General features: G+C 54.6%; 2 protein-coding genes across 2 annotated transcripts; one reads left to right on the top strand and one right to left on the bottom strand.

Annotated features, from left to right (window-relative positions):
* The first annotated feature begins 79 nt into the window (after nt 1–79).
* On the top strand, nt 80–5207 carry PRADC1 (protease associated domain containing 1). Its single transcript, XM_004465478.5, has 5 exons — nt 80–238; nt 1877–1977; nt 2504–2613; nt 2902–3069; nt 3294–5207. The coding sequence occupies exons 1-5, from the start codon at nt 172–174 to the stop codon at nt 3412–3414; spliced, it is 567 nt and encodes a 188-aa protein (XP_004465535.1). The 5' UTR covers nt 80–171; the 3' UTR covers nt 3415–5207.
* Nucleotides 1087–15877, bottom strand: SMYD5 (SMYD family member 5). The gene is made up of 13 exons (XM_004465479.5): nt 15748–15877; nt 11573–11681; nt 10973–11112; nt 10482–10603; nt 10061–10130; nt 9357–9461; nt 8515–8577; nt 8227–8297; nt 7802–7908; nt 7412–7468; nt 6525–6619; nt 5796–5866; nt 1087–5710 (listed from the first exon to the last, which is right to left on the bottom strand). The coding sequence occupies exons 1-13, from the start codon at nt 15841–15843 to the stop codon at nt 5563–5565; spliced, it is 1254 nt and encodes a 417-aa protein (XP_004465536.1). The 5' UTR covers nt 15844–15877; the 3' UTR covers nt 1087–5562.

Below are 15877 nucleotides of genomic sequence, written 5' to 3'. Positions count from 1 at the left end.
GACACGAGCAGGATTCACAGCCAATCAGTCGTGGGCCTCGTTCCCATCCGCCAACCAGCGGCGAGAGCGGGCCTGTGGGCGGGAGGTCGGAGCAGCTGTCAGGCTGAAGTCCAGCGAGGGACGCGCGGCGGGGCGCCGGGAAGAAGCACCGAGCCGGGCTCGGCCCTGGAGATGGTCCCCGGCGCTGCGGGCTGGTGGTGTCTCGTACTTTGGCTCCCTGCGTGCGTCGCAGCCCACGGTGAGCGGTAACGGGTGGGGCTTCGCTGCGGAGCAGGACTGGCCGCCCTGCTTGGTGTGTCTCTGGCGGGGGGCCACAGGTCACCTTGGGGACCCCGCGAGTTCGGGCCAGGGCAGGTCCAGGGACGGGCGGAGGGGGTGGGCGGGTACCGGGGACATGCGTCGGGCGCTGCCCGAGTCTGGGCTCTGAGTCCTCACTCTCCACGTCGAAGGAGCGGTTCCCCCTTACACTCGCGCTGAGCCAGGTGACTGTGGGTTGTGACCAGGAGACCCAAGAGAGACAGCTGGAGATATGTGGACACACACACACGTACAGGAGCAGACATTCGACACTTGGACTCACATAGTCACACATACACAGCCTCAGCATCTAGACACCCATTTACACATACATGAACACAGACTTATACCCACACTTAATCTACACAGATAAACAGAAGCAGTGGCCAGGCAAGAGCGTGTTGGGTAGGGGGATGTTTAGTCCTAAAACAGGAAGGCTTCCGGGAGTGTTTCTGGGTGCACCCCGAGTCCCTCCTCCCAGGATATAAGGCTGTGGCCCAGTGCCAAGACTCTACGAGGAGGCTGTGATTTGGGCAGTAGATAAGGACAGCTAAAGCAACAATCAGTCCCAAGCCTGGCACTCCATATAGTTTGGTAGTTTGTTGACTAATGGGCTTACAGCAGCAGCTTCCACCTTTCAACTTTCCTCAGCCACTTTAGGTTAAGGAAACCAGGGACCTCAGGCCAGGTAAAACATTGAACTTCAGTGCTGAAGAGAAGTTACCACATCCCAGGAAAATCTGGCTGTCCTGGCCCTTCTCCCTCGGTGCACTGGAGCTGAAAATGTTCTTGTTCATTCACTGAACAATCTTTATTGAGTACTCACTGTCCTAGGCACTGGGGATTCAGCATTGAATAAAACCAGTTCTATCCTTGCTCCAGTGGAGGAGATGGACATTAAACAACAAAAGAATACGAATACTTGCTATATAATTACAAATTATGTATAAAGCATCAATGGAGAAAAAGTACAAGAGAACCTCGGTTTGAATGGCCATAAGGGGAAGCAGTCATGGAGCAGAGCTTTTCTCTGAAAAGTGACATTTTCTAAGCTGTGACCCAAAGGATGAAGTAGTTTGTCCAGGTAAAGAGGTGGAGGTGAAGTAGGGTGGAGATAGAAAGCCTTCAGGGTAGCAAGAACAGCTTGCAGGAAGACCCAGAGATGTGAAGGGCTTGGATGGTCGAGACTGAAAGGCTGGTGTATCTTGAACCCTGGAGTCAGATCAAGCAGGGCCTTATAAGACCATGGTTTGAATTTAGACTTGGATACCAAAGCCCTAGGATGGTGACATGAAAAGATTTGTGTTTTAAGAACGTGACTCTGGCTATCATTTGAAGAATGGACCATAGGGAGCCTGGATGGAGGCAGGTCAACCAGTCAACAAGCTGGAACAGCCAGGGCAAGCCATGATAGAGTTCTCACTGCCATCTCTATCAGAGGCCATCGATCCTACCCAGCTGGGAGATCCAATATGCAGAGGCTGGGCCCCTGGCCCAGTTGAAGTCAGAGTCTATGATCTGAACCCAAACCAGCTTGTTCCCTAAGATAGGATTGTCACCTGACCACTTTATTCTTCAGGTTTACGCATCCATGACTATTTGTACTTCCAAGTGCTGAGTCCTGGGGATATTCGATATATCTTCACGGCCACACCTGCCAAGGACTTCGGTGGGATCTTTGTAAGTTCAGAGAGGCACCCTCCTCTCTGATCCTCAGTCTCCCCACTCCCCTTACTGAGCTACAATGTCCCCATCATCCCTTCAACCAGTACCTGAGTGCTGCCACCTGCCAAGTGCTGGGGCAGGGAAGGGAACAGAATTCAGCACTGCTCTCGAGGGAGGAAGCACTTCCAGCTACTCTTATGGGCCTAGCAGACCTGGGCACCATGGAGAGATAGGCTGTCTTCTTTGGGGATATAAAATAGTGAGAAACTGAGGGCACCAGCTTCCTGTCAGCTCTACCTCTGCCCTTTGTGATTTAAGGTAGGCTACTTCCCTTCTCTGAGTCCATGCCAAGCCCCCTACCTATGTCACAGCAAAGCAGGGGGAGGGGGAGGACAGATGCGCCTTAGTGGGAGTTACGTGCCTGGCACAAAGAAACCCCTCCAGGTTTGCTTCCCACTTTGTGAGGAGCCAGTAGGATAGGTGGTCAGCGGATACTAAACAGGCATCTTGTCACATTCTCACCTGGCTAAACATCTTTCAGCACACGAGGTATGAGCAGATCCACCTTGTCCCTGCCGAACCCCCAGAAGCCTGTGGGGAACTCAGCAACGGTTTCTTCATCCAGAACCAGATCGCTTTGGTGGAGAGGGGGTAAGGAGGGGAGGAGGGTATGGGCCCAGAGGAGGGCAGACACAGGGCAGATTCTGGGATAATGGATTCTGGGGTCAGGGGTGCTGTGAAATGGCAGTTTGGGGGGAATTCAGCATTTTAAGGGTCTTTAAAAAATGTCAAGATTTTCCAGGCTTTTCTGGCTATTAACTTATGAACTATTATGAAAATTTTTCACAATGGTCCTTTTTTATCCACCCATGGTAATGGGCTGGGGGAGGGCTAACTAGGACACTGCCTTTCTTTTGGTCTCATCACCACTTCTTCCAGGGGCTGCTCCTTCCTCTCCAAAACACGAGTGGTGCAGGAGCATGGTGGGCGGGCAGTGATCATCTCTGACAACGCGGTAGACAATGACAGCTTCTACGTGGAGATGATCCAGGACAGCACCCAGCGCACGGCAGACATCCCTGCCCTCTTCCTGCTGGGCCGAGATGGGTGAGGGCTCCTTGTCCCTGGCTCTGTGGGCACCATCTGGGTGCCATGACTTGGGGAGGTTCAGGGCAGTCATCACAGCCCCCTCCATCAGGCCTCATCTTGGGGGCCCAAGTTGGAGGGCAAAAAAGTCCTTGAGCCCTGGAACTCCCAAAGTGGTGGGGACAGTGGGGCATGGTGGGGTACCAAGAAGGTGACTGCTGCCACCTTTCTCCATGTCCTTTCAGCTACATGATCCGTCGCTCCTTGGAACAGCATGGGCTGCCATGGGCCATCATTTCCATACCAGTCAATGTCACCAGCATCCCCACCTTTGAGCTGCTGCAACCGCCCTGGACCTTCTGGTAGAAGAGTTGGTCCCACACTTCAGCCATTGTGTCTCTGGACTGGGAAGGGCCCATGAATTCTGCTGTTTAGGAGTTGGAGAGAGCACTTGGGGATGGGAAGGGAGGAGGGTGCAGATAGAGGAGAAAAGCCTGGGCCTTGGCTCGGCTGAGGAAGGGAAGCCACCCTATTGGCCTTCCCTTCCCCAGGACCCCAAGGGTGTCTCGTGCTATGGGAAGCAAAAGCCAGCCCCCTATGACATCTGGCTACTATCTGGAAAAGGGGTCAAAGGCAGGTGGCCTAAGAGCCATCTGAGACCTGTCACATCCTACCTGCCTCCAGCCTCCCCAACCAGCAGTTACTGGAGGGGTTCAAGGAGCTAGTGCTTTGGGACTCAATAAGGCCTCACTAACTTGCCAGCAATAAAGCTACTCATCAGGGTTGCACACGTGTCCTAGAATAAGAGCACACAGGGGTGGGAGGGGCCCTCACTACTCACTGTTCTGGCCTCATACCCTTGTTTTGAAGGAAGGAAACTGAGGCCCAGAGAAGTACCTTGCCCAAGATAAATAACAGCTGGTCTGATCCCTGCATAGCCGCCTGCTCAGGAGCTGAAGAAGCACTGGAAACTGTGGCTCAGACTCCTGGGGAGAAGACTCATCTTGTCCTTATACAGGACCTGGCTCTTGCACCTTAGGGACATCTGCACAGCAGCATGTGGATGAGACCAGAGAGGAACCCAAACTGGAGAATCTAGGGTTTCCCATCTCCCACCATCTCCTTGCCTAACCTGTGCCCCTCTGTACCCTCTCCATGACTGCTGGGTGCCCTGGCAGCCTGTTGAGCCATTCTCCATAGAGTATTCCTGTCACCACTCATTTTATTGAGAGCAGTGGGCAGGAGGGGATGACAGGGGTGCTGGCTGCTGTGAAGGAGGAAGAAGAATCCAACAGATGATAGGGCTGGGCCGGCTCTGTGACCCAGGAAAGGGCCTGAGGGGGTGGGTACCTGCCCTCCCTCTAACCTCTCAGCAGGGGGATGGGCAGGCCCCTCAGGGCAGACAGGCAGGTAGGTAGGAAGGAGCAGTGACAGATGGTAATTTCCACAGCACCCAACCTGAGGACAAGAGGTAATGCTGAATGAGGGAGGTGGAAGGACTACAGTCTCTAGCCTAGCTCCCCTAGGTTTCTGGAAGACTTCAGTGTTCCTCTGTGGAGACCCTAAAGATGGAGACTGAGACCAGGAGAACCCCCCCCCAGGAGTTGAACTGGTCTCACGGAAGACTCTAGAACATCCTACATTAAGGAGCACAGACCTGTCACCCCCCAGGTTGAAGCCATGCTGCTGGAGTCCTCAGCGGGAAGACTGTGTGAGGAAGGGGTGATGCCCCTCCTGAGGAAGGAGGCCTCTTCCACACCCCGTGCGACTGGACACTGGGCCAGAGCCCAAGAGGCAAGGCCCAAGGTTCCGAGACTGGAGATCTGGCGAAGGGGCCATCTCCACTTGCCTACATGTCCAGGTGGTAGGGTGGGGTGGGGTGGGGGGTGGGAGGAGGGCAGTAATAACCTGGGTCCAGGGTGTTCCGGGCATAGAGCTTCAGAGAAAGCGCTCTGGGGCCCAGCTCGTCCCCCTTGCCTCTCCCAGCCATGCCAGTGGTCGGGAAGTGGCCTTATCAGCTCTTAACGGTGGGAGGTGGAGAGGGGACCTCCCACCCGCCTCCCACCTTCCCTCCCTCCTGCTTCAATGAAATCAGGCTGTTCTCAGATTTGCCACTTTGTTACCCCCTCAAAAGAAATAAATAGCAAATTGAGGAAGAAGCCTCAGATGGATGGGTGACAGTGGGCCATGGGGCCAAGAGGAAGAACCACAATTGATCCTGACCTTGGTTCCAGCGCCCAGCCTGGAATGGAGTGCCTCAGGGGGAGGCTGAGTCTGAAGGGGTCGGGGATGGCGCAGAGCCTGAGCCAACGCAGCAGCCGTGTCCAGGGCACGACGTCCGGGGGGGTGGAAGGCCTCAGGTCAGTCCTCTGCCTTACCCACAGCGAAGGTGGCGCTGGAAGGGGGAAGAAGCAGGCAACAGGAGCAGGGAGTTCCTTCCAAGCCTCTTCTCTGGGGGAAGGTTCCCCTTTCCCAGCAGAGTCCGGGGTAGGGCCCCTTCTGGGCAGGGCCACATCACACATCAGTCATCTCATCCCCCAGCTCTGCATCTTCTGCCTCTCCTTCCTCTTCCTCCTCTTCCTCCTCCTCCTCTGAGGTCACATTGGGTTCATCAGCCTCTGCCAGGCATTTGGGGCAGGAACAGACAAAGAGATAGTTCTCCCTACAGGGGATGGGGGTGAAAAGTCAGGCAGCCACTGGGCAGAGGACCCCAGCGGCCAGCTGCCCATCACGTCCCCCACTGGCACCTGAGGATCTTGTGGCGGCTGTGGCGGCTGCGCTCCCGCTGGCAGCAGTCTAAGTAGCTGATGCAGATTTCCTGCAGGCAGAGGAGGGGCGGGGTCTCTGTATTAGAAGGGATAAGGGCCTCCCCAACCACTGCCTCATCCCCAGGAGCCAAGCCTGCGCTGCCCTTCCACAAAGGGGTGTACCTTTGTAGACTCCCCTGTACCTTCTGTAGACAAGCCACTATGAAGCGGCCATCAAGCTGTGCCTGAGACCAGAGGGGCCTGGTTTAGCCTCAGGCCATGGTTAAAGCCAGCCACTGGCCAATGTCTGTGGCTGGGGTCACAAGTTATCTTGGGTATGATGCTCCCTGTCCCAAAAGAAGATTCCACCAGGCTCTTTGTGCTGTGCTAACAGTGCAGACCCCAAAACCACACCAGCTTCCCATGGCCCAAGCCACAAAGAACCATCTCCTCCTTTTTTTTTTCCTGGTTTTTTTTTTCCTCCTGTTTTCTTAGAAGCTGCAGATTTGTTGCCCAAGAGCTGACAAGAATCTAGACACACAGCCGTCCCTCCAGCACTGCTCTGAGGCTTTCTGGAGTTATCTGTTAAATGAGGTAGGGTCAGAGCATATCCATGGACAAGAAGACTCCTGCCTTAGGTCATGTGGGAGTTCAACCCTGCTCCCCATCCCTGGAGAGAACCGACAAGGCCCACTGGCCCCCCTTCCCCAGGGCTTCTGCCCCTCTTACCTCTCCTGGCTTAATATCCTCCAGGGCAGTGACATGCAAGAGGAAGTTGTTTTCTGGGAAGGAGGTCTCTGCATTGGGGACACAGCTGTGGTTGCCTGGGTCACAAGAAGCAGGCAATGATGATTATTCACTAATAAAAACAACAGGCTCTCACCTTCAGAGCACTGGGTCCCATCGGATCTTGTTTTCAGAGCTCTGCCACCCCCGCAGGGTCTTCAGGACCTTTTCTGAAGGTCACAAGGCACAGGCCAAATGCACTCCCACACCACTTCCCCCTCCCAGCGCCCAGCACTGCCCCTGCTCTCCTCCCTGGCACACCTTATCCTCTCACACAGGGAAGGACAAGAGTCTGGCAGGGATGCCCACACTGGACCACTTAACTCGCCAGGCCCTCTAAGAGCCCAGTTTGGGTGGGGCTGAGTGGCCCTGGAGTCTGGGAGCAGGAATTTGCAGAAAAGAAACCAGGGTGGGAGGCAGAGATCTGGAGAAGGCAGTTGCCCCAGCTGGCTCTGCCCCTCCCGGACAGGGGCTGATAAGACTCGCTTTCCAGCCTATGCTCTCTCTTCCCAGGATCCTGAGGGCCTCCCAGCACTCCCCTATCAGAACTCCCAGCAGTGGAGGCCAGAGTCCATGTTTCCCTTAGCACAGGGTCCAGCCCGGTAGTAAGCATTATAGATGAAAACACATTAAAGCATCAAGCAAAGAAACCCATGAAAAAACAGAAGAACTCCGGGGATTCTCCAAGTAAGCTCAGACCCAGCCCTGCTCCCCACTCAACCCCACCAGCCTTGAGAGGCGCCAGCCGAGAGATGAACCGTGGCCTCGACGCCTCCTGGCCAAGCAGGAGATGCCCCCCAGGACCACCCCTCCTCTGTGCCAGGACTCACAGCAGCTCTGAAGCATAAAGAGGCCAGATCCTTCACAGTTAAGAAACTCGCCAGTTGCTGAAAGACAGTAAGGCACGGGCACTATTCCACCCATTTTACAGGTGGGAAAAGCAAACTAGGTGTGCCACCCACCACACTCCTGCACCCAGCTGTCACCATCTTCCCCAGTCCCCCTCTTTGCTCAGCACTGCCCTCCCAGCCGCCTCAGGCCTCTGCATGGCTCGTGGGGCCGCCTGTCCTGTGAACAGCTCCGCAGTGCCCCACAGACACACCGGCAGTACTGCCCCCCACCACTAACTCCAAGCTCCCTGGGGGAGGACCGTGCACCTGCCACCCGACGGGAGGGAGGTTCTCCAAGGTCGGGGGAGGCCAAGGCCCCATCTCACCAACCTGCCTCGATGTCCTTGTACAGCTGGTCAATGAAGGCATCCAGCCGCTCGCGGTCCTGCGGCTTCAGCTCCAGAGCATCGCAGGCGTGGACCCACTGGCTCAGGGAGCTGGGGTCCCGGGCAGCCAGCGAAGAGGAGGAGGCCCAGGTCACAGGGCTCTCCACCTCCAGGCAGGTTCAGCCCAGGAAGAAGTGTTTCTCGCCCCCACCCCACTTCTTTCTTGGTGTCAAGACCAAGACTCCCACGAGCAGACTCCGCCGACTCATTCCTCCTGACTCCCACCTCTGTGTCCAGTACAGCGCTCTGGCCACAGCGTCACCCCCCCACCCCACCCTAGGCTTTAGGAGAGGCTGTGGCTACCTTCCTCAAACTCCCACCTGAGCCCTGAGCAATACGCCCAATAGCCCTGGCACGTTATCTCCTAACCTGGTCCCGATTCCTTGGCCGTTGGTCCCAACGAGAGCAAAGAGAGACCGGAATCCATCTGGAGTGAACCACTGCAGAGGGGGGGAGGCGAACACTCTCGGTTACAGCCCCTTGCTTTTCTTCCTGACGCAACGCTCTGTTCAGGAAGTCTTCCATGAGTCAGTCCCATCCCAATGCCAGCAGACCAAGTCAGCTCGGGCTCAGCTGGCCCTAGGAGAGGCTGAGTCCGGTTGCTCCTGGAGGGCTGAGGGAACTGGGAGGCCATGGGACCCGCTGCCCCACACTCACCTGGCTCAGTGCTTCCTCATAGAGGGCCTCTGTGAAGAGTCTCCGCAGAAGTTCCAGCTGTCCCTGGTTTAGGGAAGTACGTAGAGACTTGCATCCCTGGGGGTTTCCCATTAGCACCCAGGCAGGGCCCAGCAGACCAGGTGAGGGGAGGAGAGAGGGCCAGCTTTCCCCGGGGCAAAGGAAGGCCTCCCAGACCTTATCTCCAAAGAGCTCTGGCAGTCTGTCCGCCTGCTCCACCCCACAGGGGTGAACCCAACAGTGCTCCCTGTTTTCCAGCGTTTGCACCAGCAGGGTGGAGGCAGCCTTGGCCTGGACACCTGCACTCACCACCAACCTCCAGGGTGCCCCTGCCTGGCCTCCAGACCAGCTCGGCTGGCCTCCTCCTTCCCTCCGAATTCAAGGCAGGAAGGCCCCAGACGCAGCCCTCCATAGCCCCGCCACCGCCTCAGGCAGCCCCGATGCGCAAGTCAGGTGTCCTCGGTGAGAATACTAACCCTGGGAGTGGGCACCCAGTAAACAGGCAGCTAGAATCCTCCTGACTGAGGACCCCCAAGCCCCAATTTTCCATTATACCTGATTTGCCCACTGCTCTCCCATCCGGGGGTCCAGGCTTCCCTTTCAGGGAAGCACTTTCAGGACAGGGTGCCTAACCCCGCCTTCCTCTAACACCACCCCATCTCCCCACATCCCATTTTCAGGTCCACATTAGGTCAGGAATTTAAATAGTGGCAGGAATACCAATCCCCTGAATCAACTTTTGGACCAAGGCTCTCACCCCTTCTTGGCGCGGGGAGGGGACCAACCATGAAGCTCAACCCCCGGGCAGCCTGTGGCAGACCAACCTTGAATTTGTCCCCCAGGAGTTTGTGGACAATTTCTTCCTCCTCGTTGGCTGTTTTGTTACAGAACTGGGAGAAGAGCCTGATCCAGCGCTCCTTATCCTTAGCCTGCAGTGAGCAAATACACGTGAGGGTCACGTGTGCACGTGCAAGCATGCACACATTCACGGATGCCCACTTCTTTACTGGCACTCCCCCCATGGAGGAGGGGTAGGGTATGGTTCTACAGGCCCTGCCAATGGGTAAACAGCAGCCAAACGCGAGCTTCTAGGTGACCTTTCCTCTGCTTGGGAGACCTCCCCCCACCCTGCCCACCCCAACCATCTCTCCAGTTGGAGCTGAGCGAGTCAATTCAACGCTTGGAATGAGAATAAGGCTATCAATACTGACAGGCAGCACGGTGGCTTCTCGTCCTTTATGTAAATACAGTTCTCAAAGGGTGGTGCCTATAAATCGAATGCATGAATTGCTGCTGCGTAACAAGTCCTGCCATAGATCAAAGACAACAGGCAAAACGAACCCTGCTCTCCCACCCCCTGTCAGCTTGATGGTGTGCACACCCCAGAGGTTTCCCATAGCCAGGAGTTCTCCTTCAAAGCCCAGGGAGAACTCTGCGTCCAGGCCAGGGCCTTGAGATGAGGGGGAGACTGAGGCCAGGGGTCCAGTGGGGCCAGCTTGGCCTCCCTGGGAGGGTCAGGTGGGCTCACCTGCTTCACAGTGGCCACCATCCGGGCCATCAGCATGATGCTCGCCGTCTCAGGGGGGTAGTGCACGCTCCTGGGGTGAGAGGAAGTTTGACCTAGAAATTCCCTCCCTAGCAGCTGAGCTCAGGGAAGCCCAGTCTGATTGCTACAAGGACTTCTTCTTACCCATTCCATCCCAGCAAAATAGCGGAAGACACAGGCAGGGACTTGGGCAGGACTCTGCATCTTTATGGGCTTAATGGGCTGAGGGTAAGAGGACTGGTAACTCAGATGAAAGGCAGGGGTTGGGTAATATGATCTCTGATTAACCCTAAGAATGGAGGGAAAATCTGGGGGCGGTGACTTAAGAAATACGTTTGCTGTGTTTGCTGAGTCCCAGCGAGCAGAGAGGGATAAAGGAGAGCAGAGAGGAAATGCTACCTACCTCCAGGCCTCCTGCAGCTTATTGAGAGGATGCAGGGGGTCCTCCTGGGAGGGGCCTGGGCACAGGACCTGGTGGTACTGCTCAGCAGCTGCCAGCCGACACTCTGCACTGCAGTACATCACCTACCAGGTGGGGTGCGGGTCAGCCAGCCCAGCACTCCTCCCCTCCTCCCCAGGCAGCTCCCAAGCGGCAGCTCAGAGGGACTGAGAGATGAGACAGCACAGGTGCCCTATGGGCTGGTCAGAGAGGTGCCTACCCCAGGCTCGGAAAACCACCAAACGCAGAGGGGAGAACCCCCGCCAGGCAGAGGGGGAGGAGGGCAAGCTCCCACCAAGCCCGTTTTCCAGACCACGGACAGGGCAGGGAGGATGAGACAAACGATAACCCTTTCCACCCTGTGCTGTGGCTCTCAGGGGCCATGGCCAGGTCTGTTGTCTGTCTCCCAAGACCTCCCCAACCCGCCCCTTTCAGGGGCCCCCAGGGACGCTCACCTGGCAGTGGGGACAGTTCTGGTGGAGGTCCTTCCGCACAGTGCACAGCTCCGGGTGAGGCAGAACCTGGCCTGGCTTCCCCGTCAGCCTCTGGGCGTTCTCCTCTGCCTTCTCCAGCGCCCGCAGGCAGTGGTCACAGGCTGAGGGGAGAGCCAGCTGGGGCCGTGAGTGCCTCGAGAGCAGGGGCCATGCCTGTCCTTTCACAGCAGTAGGCCCAGGGACAGAACGGTGCCCGGTACATGGCAGGTGCTTGACACGAGTTTGGGAGTGAGGGAATGGATGACTACAGTAATGAGCGGCAGGATGAATGAAAGTCAAGTGCCTCCAAGGTGGAAGATCCCCTCCTCCCTCTCAGGAGCCCCTGCCCTTCCTGCCTGACACCACCTTCCACCCAATGGGACTCTGTAGGGCACCCCTCACCCCCAGCTAGCCTAGGATTAGGCAAGGTGTGGTGCTCAGGCACCATTTTCCCAAGGGGAGGCAGCAGTTCCTCCCAAGCCCCCCCGCCCCGTGTCCCAGAGACAGGAGGCAGCAGGAATACATGCAGCCATTCCCAGGCCAAAGGCAACTGGCCTGTAGCCATGAGGAGTGCGTGCTCACCTCGGTAGCGATAAAGTGCATTCCAGAGAAACTGCGCGGCCACCAGGGGCCGTTCTACGAAGATGGTCTCCCCCTTCCGGATCAGATGTGTGGCAAACAGCCCCTTTCCCTGAGTGGGCAGAGGGAATAGACAGACATAAGAAGCAACAGAGGACATAGCTCCAAGGGCTCGCAGAGGGCCATCCGGCCTCGCCTCCAGGTGCCTCCCTCCAGCAGAGTCCTCTGTCTCTGGACAGTTCTTTGAGAAAGGTCGACACCCCCATGACTGCCTCCACTGGAGACGCAGCTCTGACCTCCTTTCTTTCAGCGCTTCCAGAGGCGAGGCACTGGGACAGGGAGGGGCCCTCCGTGGCACGCATCTCAGGATACTCAAAGAGAAAAATGTTTAGAATGGCTAGAGCAGGGCAAGGCCCACCGCGGGCTGGGGCCTCCTGTAGGGGGCTGGTGTAGGCAGGGCAGCCTTCTCTGAGTCACCCAGGTGCCCCTCCAGGATCTCAGCTGTGATGCTGCAGCTGCTTCGGGTTGCAAAGAAATCCTACACCACAGGCGAGGGGAGCTGAGTTTGGGGGAGTATGCCCTGCTTCCCTGGTTGGCTGGGTGCCCGTGGCACCAGCCCAGGGTCGGGCACCCAACAAGTGCTCAGATGCTGCAAAGAAAGGAATGAGCTCATCCCAGCACTGATATTAATGCAAACTTTCTGTGAGCCTTTGAGCCGATCATTTCATCTTTTTTCATCAGTTTCCCATATGAAAAGGGAGCTTTAGAAAAATATCTCCTAGGTGGTTTCCAGGATGCAATACAATACCTCAAGAGCTCTAGCTCCTTGCTACTCCAAAGTCATGACAGCATCGGCTTCACCTAGGAGACTGTCAGAAATGCTGAATCTCAGGCCCCACCCTGGACCTACTGAATGGAAATGTGTATTTATTTCTTTAAGAGGTACTGGGGATTGACCCCAGTACCTCATCCATGAGAAGCAGGAGCTCAACCACTGAGCGACACCCACTCCCCGATCTCTATTTTAACAAGACCCCAGGTGATTCACAGGCAGGTTAAATTTTGAAAAGCACTGGTCTAATGTACGGAATGCATTGTATATGGATGAAGGATGAGAAAACAATCTCTCCAAACTGCCATCTCTCAAATGTGCAAAACGCCTCAGGAGATGGCTTCAGGACCCAGGCAGTGCTGCTGGCCCCGCGGGGCACTTATTCCCACTGCTCACTTACAGAAGAGGGGTGGTGCCCTTGCCAACGCTGAGCTGCCACAGCAAAAGGAGAAAATTAAAAACAGCGAAATCAGCAGTGGAATCTCCTATCCTGCTGTGGCCTCCGGACAGCAACCTGCTTCCTTCTAGCACAGGCGCTCGGGCCAAACAGGGGCACCTCCCGGCGTCAGAGCAGCAGGGATGTGCAGACCAGCACAGGCCCTGGGCAACCCAAGAGCCACAGATCTCAGCCCTGTGAGAACTCTGGGCGCCCTTCTAACAGAACAGGGAGTGAGCAAAATCACTGGGCAAGGCTATGTCACACCCTTGCTGTCTTCCTAGAAGACTTACCCCCAACACCTCGTAGCCCCAGTCTAGCAAAATGAAAACTTGGCCCTTCTCTCTGGGACATAGCAACATTAACAGGGACCCACATTATCCCTGACAATCTCACATCTCAATACTGAATAATGATAGCTCTCCTTCCCCCTCTTTCTGCAGGACCATTGGAGAAAATATTTAGTAATCAAAACAAAGGGCAAAAGAATTAGAGTTGTTCCTCCACGAAACCTCATCCCCCAAACAGATGAAAATATTTCAAGCAAAACAGCTCTAATTTTTATCACCAAGCTGAGAGAGAACTGAATCTCAATGGAAAAGAAACAACCATGCAGATATTTCCATTTTGAAAAATAAGTTTTAAAAGAAAATTGTACAAAACTCTAAGGCTATGTGATCAATGTGAAAATCTTGATTAAAGGGGTAATTTTTCTAGAAAAATAGGAATGACTAAAACTGATTCAAAGGGAAGAAAGCCTAGACAGACCAATAAGCAGTGCCAAAGTCTGGCTGGTGAGCATCAAGAGGGCATCAGAAAATAAACAAAAAGACAAAATAAAAAAAGAAACAGAAAAAACAAAAAATAAAAGGAAAAAAAAAACAGAAAAATTAAAAAAAAGAGGGCATGCTGGCTGGCGTCCACAGTATCTGGTCAGGTTTCTAGTCATGTCCCTGCTGTGGTAAGTAGTTGGTAAATTTCTGAAAATCATTCCTGCCAATATTCATAGAAGCAATAATGAGAGTGGTCAATAACTACTCCCATGAGGTCCCTAGTCTATGATTTCATGGGCAAGCGCTCTCAAACATTTAAACAAGCAATTATCCTATTTAAACTATTTGACCATTTCTCCATTTTACAAAAAAATAAAAAACAAACACAACCCTGTTGTGGTACCGGGAAGAAGCTAGCTCAAAGAAAGAAAAGCATAAATCCACCTTATCTGCTGACTATAAATGCAAAAAGCCCAGGATAATCCAACTTATTGCCAAGTCTGGGTAGGTATGTGATTTTCTCTAGAAGCAGATCAGGTGCAGGCATGAGAGGGCAACCAGCTCATCCTTCCAGAGCTGGGGTTTTGATAGAAGGCTGAGACAGGATAATTGGACAAGCAGAGCCGCTGAAGTGATGCAGTGATAGGAAAAGAAGTGAAGAGAGAAGGAGGCTGAGAGATAGGAGGTTACAGGCAGGTGAGGAAGTAAGGAACTGAGAGACCTTCAAACTGGGTGGATGCGGCATGTGGTTGCTGCAATCAACCAGAAGCACTAATGGCCCTGGGATGGAGATGGTGATGGGAGCAGACCCAGGATATAGGAGAGCTAATATACCATAGAAAGTACTCCAGAGGCCATGGATGGAAGGATGGGCTGGGAAACCTGGTTCAGTCTAAAGAAGCTGCGAGCAGGATGGGACAAATGACTAACACGGCTGACATCTTGGGCAAGCACCAAGGATACAAACAGCCACTAAACATGATAAATTATTCAACCTTCCTAATAAATGTAAATGAAAAAAAGCAATGATTTCAACTAGAAAAGATAACTAGGAAAGAAAACACTCAAAGCTAGAGAAAATACAGTATGTGTGCAGAGAAACTGAGCTCCAATTCCTCTGACCCCAGGAGGGAAAAATCAGACACAAAATGTCCATAAAAAAGGAGTTGATTATGGGAACTGTGGCCCTCCCATGAGTAGAATTTTCCTCAACTTGTAAAAAATTAATACGTACAGATAGGTTTATTGTTATTAAAAGACTTACTCCAGCATCATAAAACAATTTCTAAAAATATAATTTTTCTTGGAGGTACCTAGGCTGGGGACTGAATCCAGGACCTCGTATATGGAAAGCCGACACTCAACCAGTGAGCCACACCGGCTTCCCTGAAATGGTTTTTTTGTTTGTTTGTTTGTTTTTGTTTTTTCGGAAGGCACCGGAAACAAAACACGGGACCTCCCATTGGGGGGCGGGCGCTCAACTGCTGGAGCCACATTCGCTCTCCAAATATAATTTTAATATACCTATATTTGCATAAGTATACAAAGCATAAAAAGTCACTCAGTACTCTCTGCATGGTAGGATTATGAGTGGGTTTCATTTTCTCTTTTCTTACGTGCATCTTCTCTTTTTTTTTCTACAATGAACTTTCAAAGCTCGATGATAAGAAGGCAAAACATGTCACTCTCCTGCTTAAAATCTTTAAAATGCTTCCTTGGCCTTCGGGCTCCAGTCCAAATTCCTTGGCACCCCAAGGCCCTTCTTGAGGGATCCTGGCCTCATCCTCACCCCCTGCCCAATTCTCACAGTGAATGTGCCACGCGTTTTCATGTTTCCTCTGCCCAACACGTCCCCGTCCGCTCCTCTCAGGCCCAGTAGCAACGTCCCTCCAGCCCCTCCCGGAGCAGCCGGAGCCGGGCCGCGGGCGGACTTCCAAGGGGGACAGGGCGCCTGGTGACTCCGGAGGTCCCAGTCCACCGCGTGACCGCGCACGGAGCCCCCAGGCCGCAAGCAGGACCCGGGCCGCAGCGTCCGAGCGGCAGAGGAGCCTCTAGGCTCCGGACATGGGGTCGCGGGGAAGCGGTCTCCCAGGCCGGACGCGGTGGGAGGCCCCCAGCGGGGCCGCCCTGGCCTCACCTTGGCGCTGCTCACGAAGCGGACTTCCACGGCGACCCGGGCCGGGCCTGCCACGCCCACGCAGAAGGAGAACACGTCGCACATGGAGGCCGCCATCTTGGGGGCGCCTCCGCCTTCTGACCCTTGACCC

Source organism: Dasypus novemcinctus, chromosome 17, assembly GCF_030445035.2.
Source record: "Dasypus novemcinctus isolate mDasNov1 chromosome 17, mDasNov1.1.hap2, whole genome shotgun sequence".
In the NCBI taxonomy this organism is placed as follows: Eukaryota; Metazoa; Chordata; class Mammalia; order Cingulata; family Dasypodidae; genus Dasypus; species Dasypus novemcinctus.
This window is presented reverse-complemented; position numbering and strand designations above follow the sequence as displayed.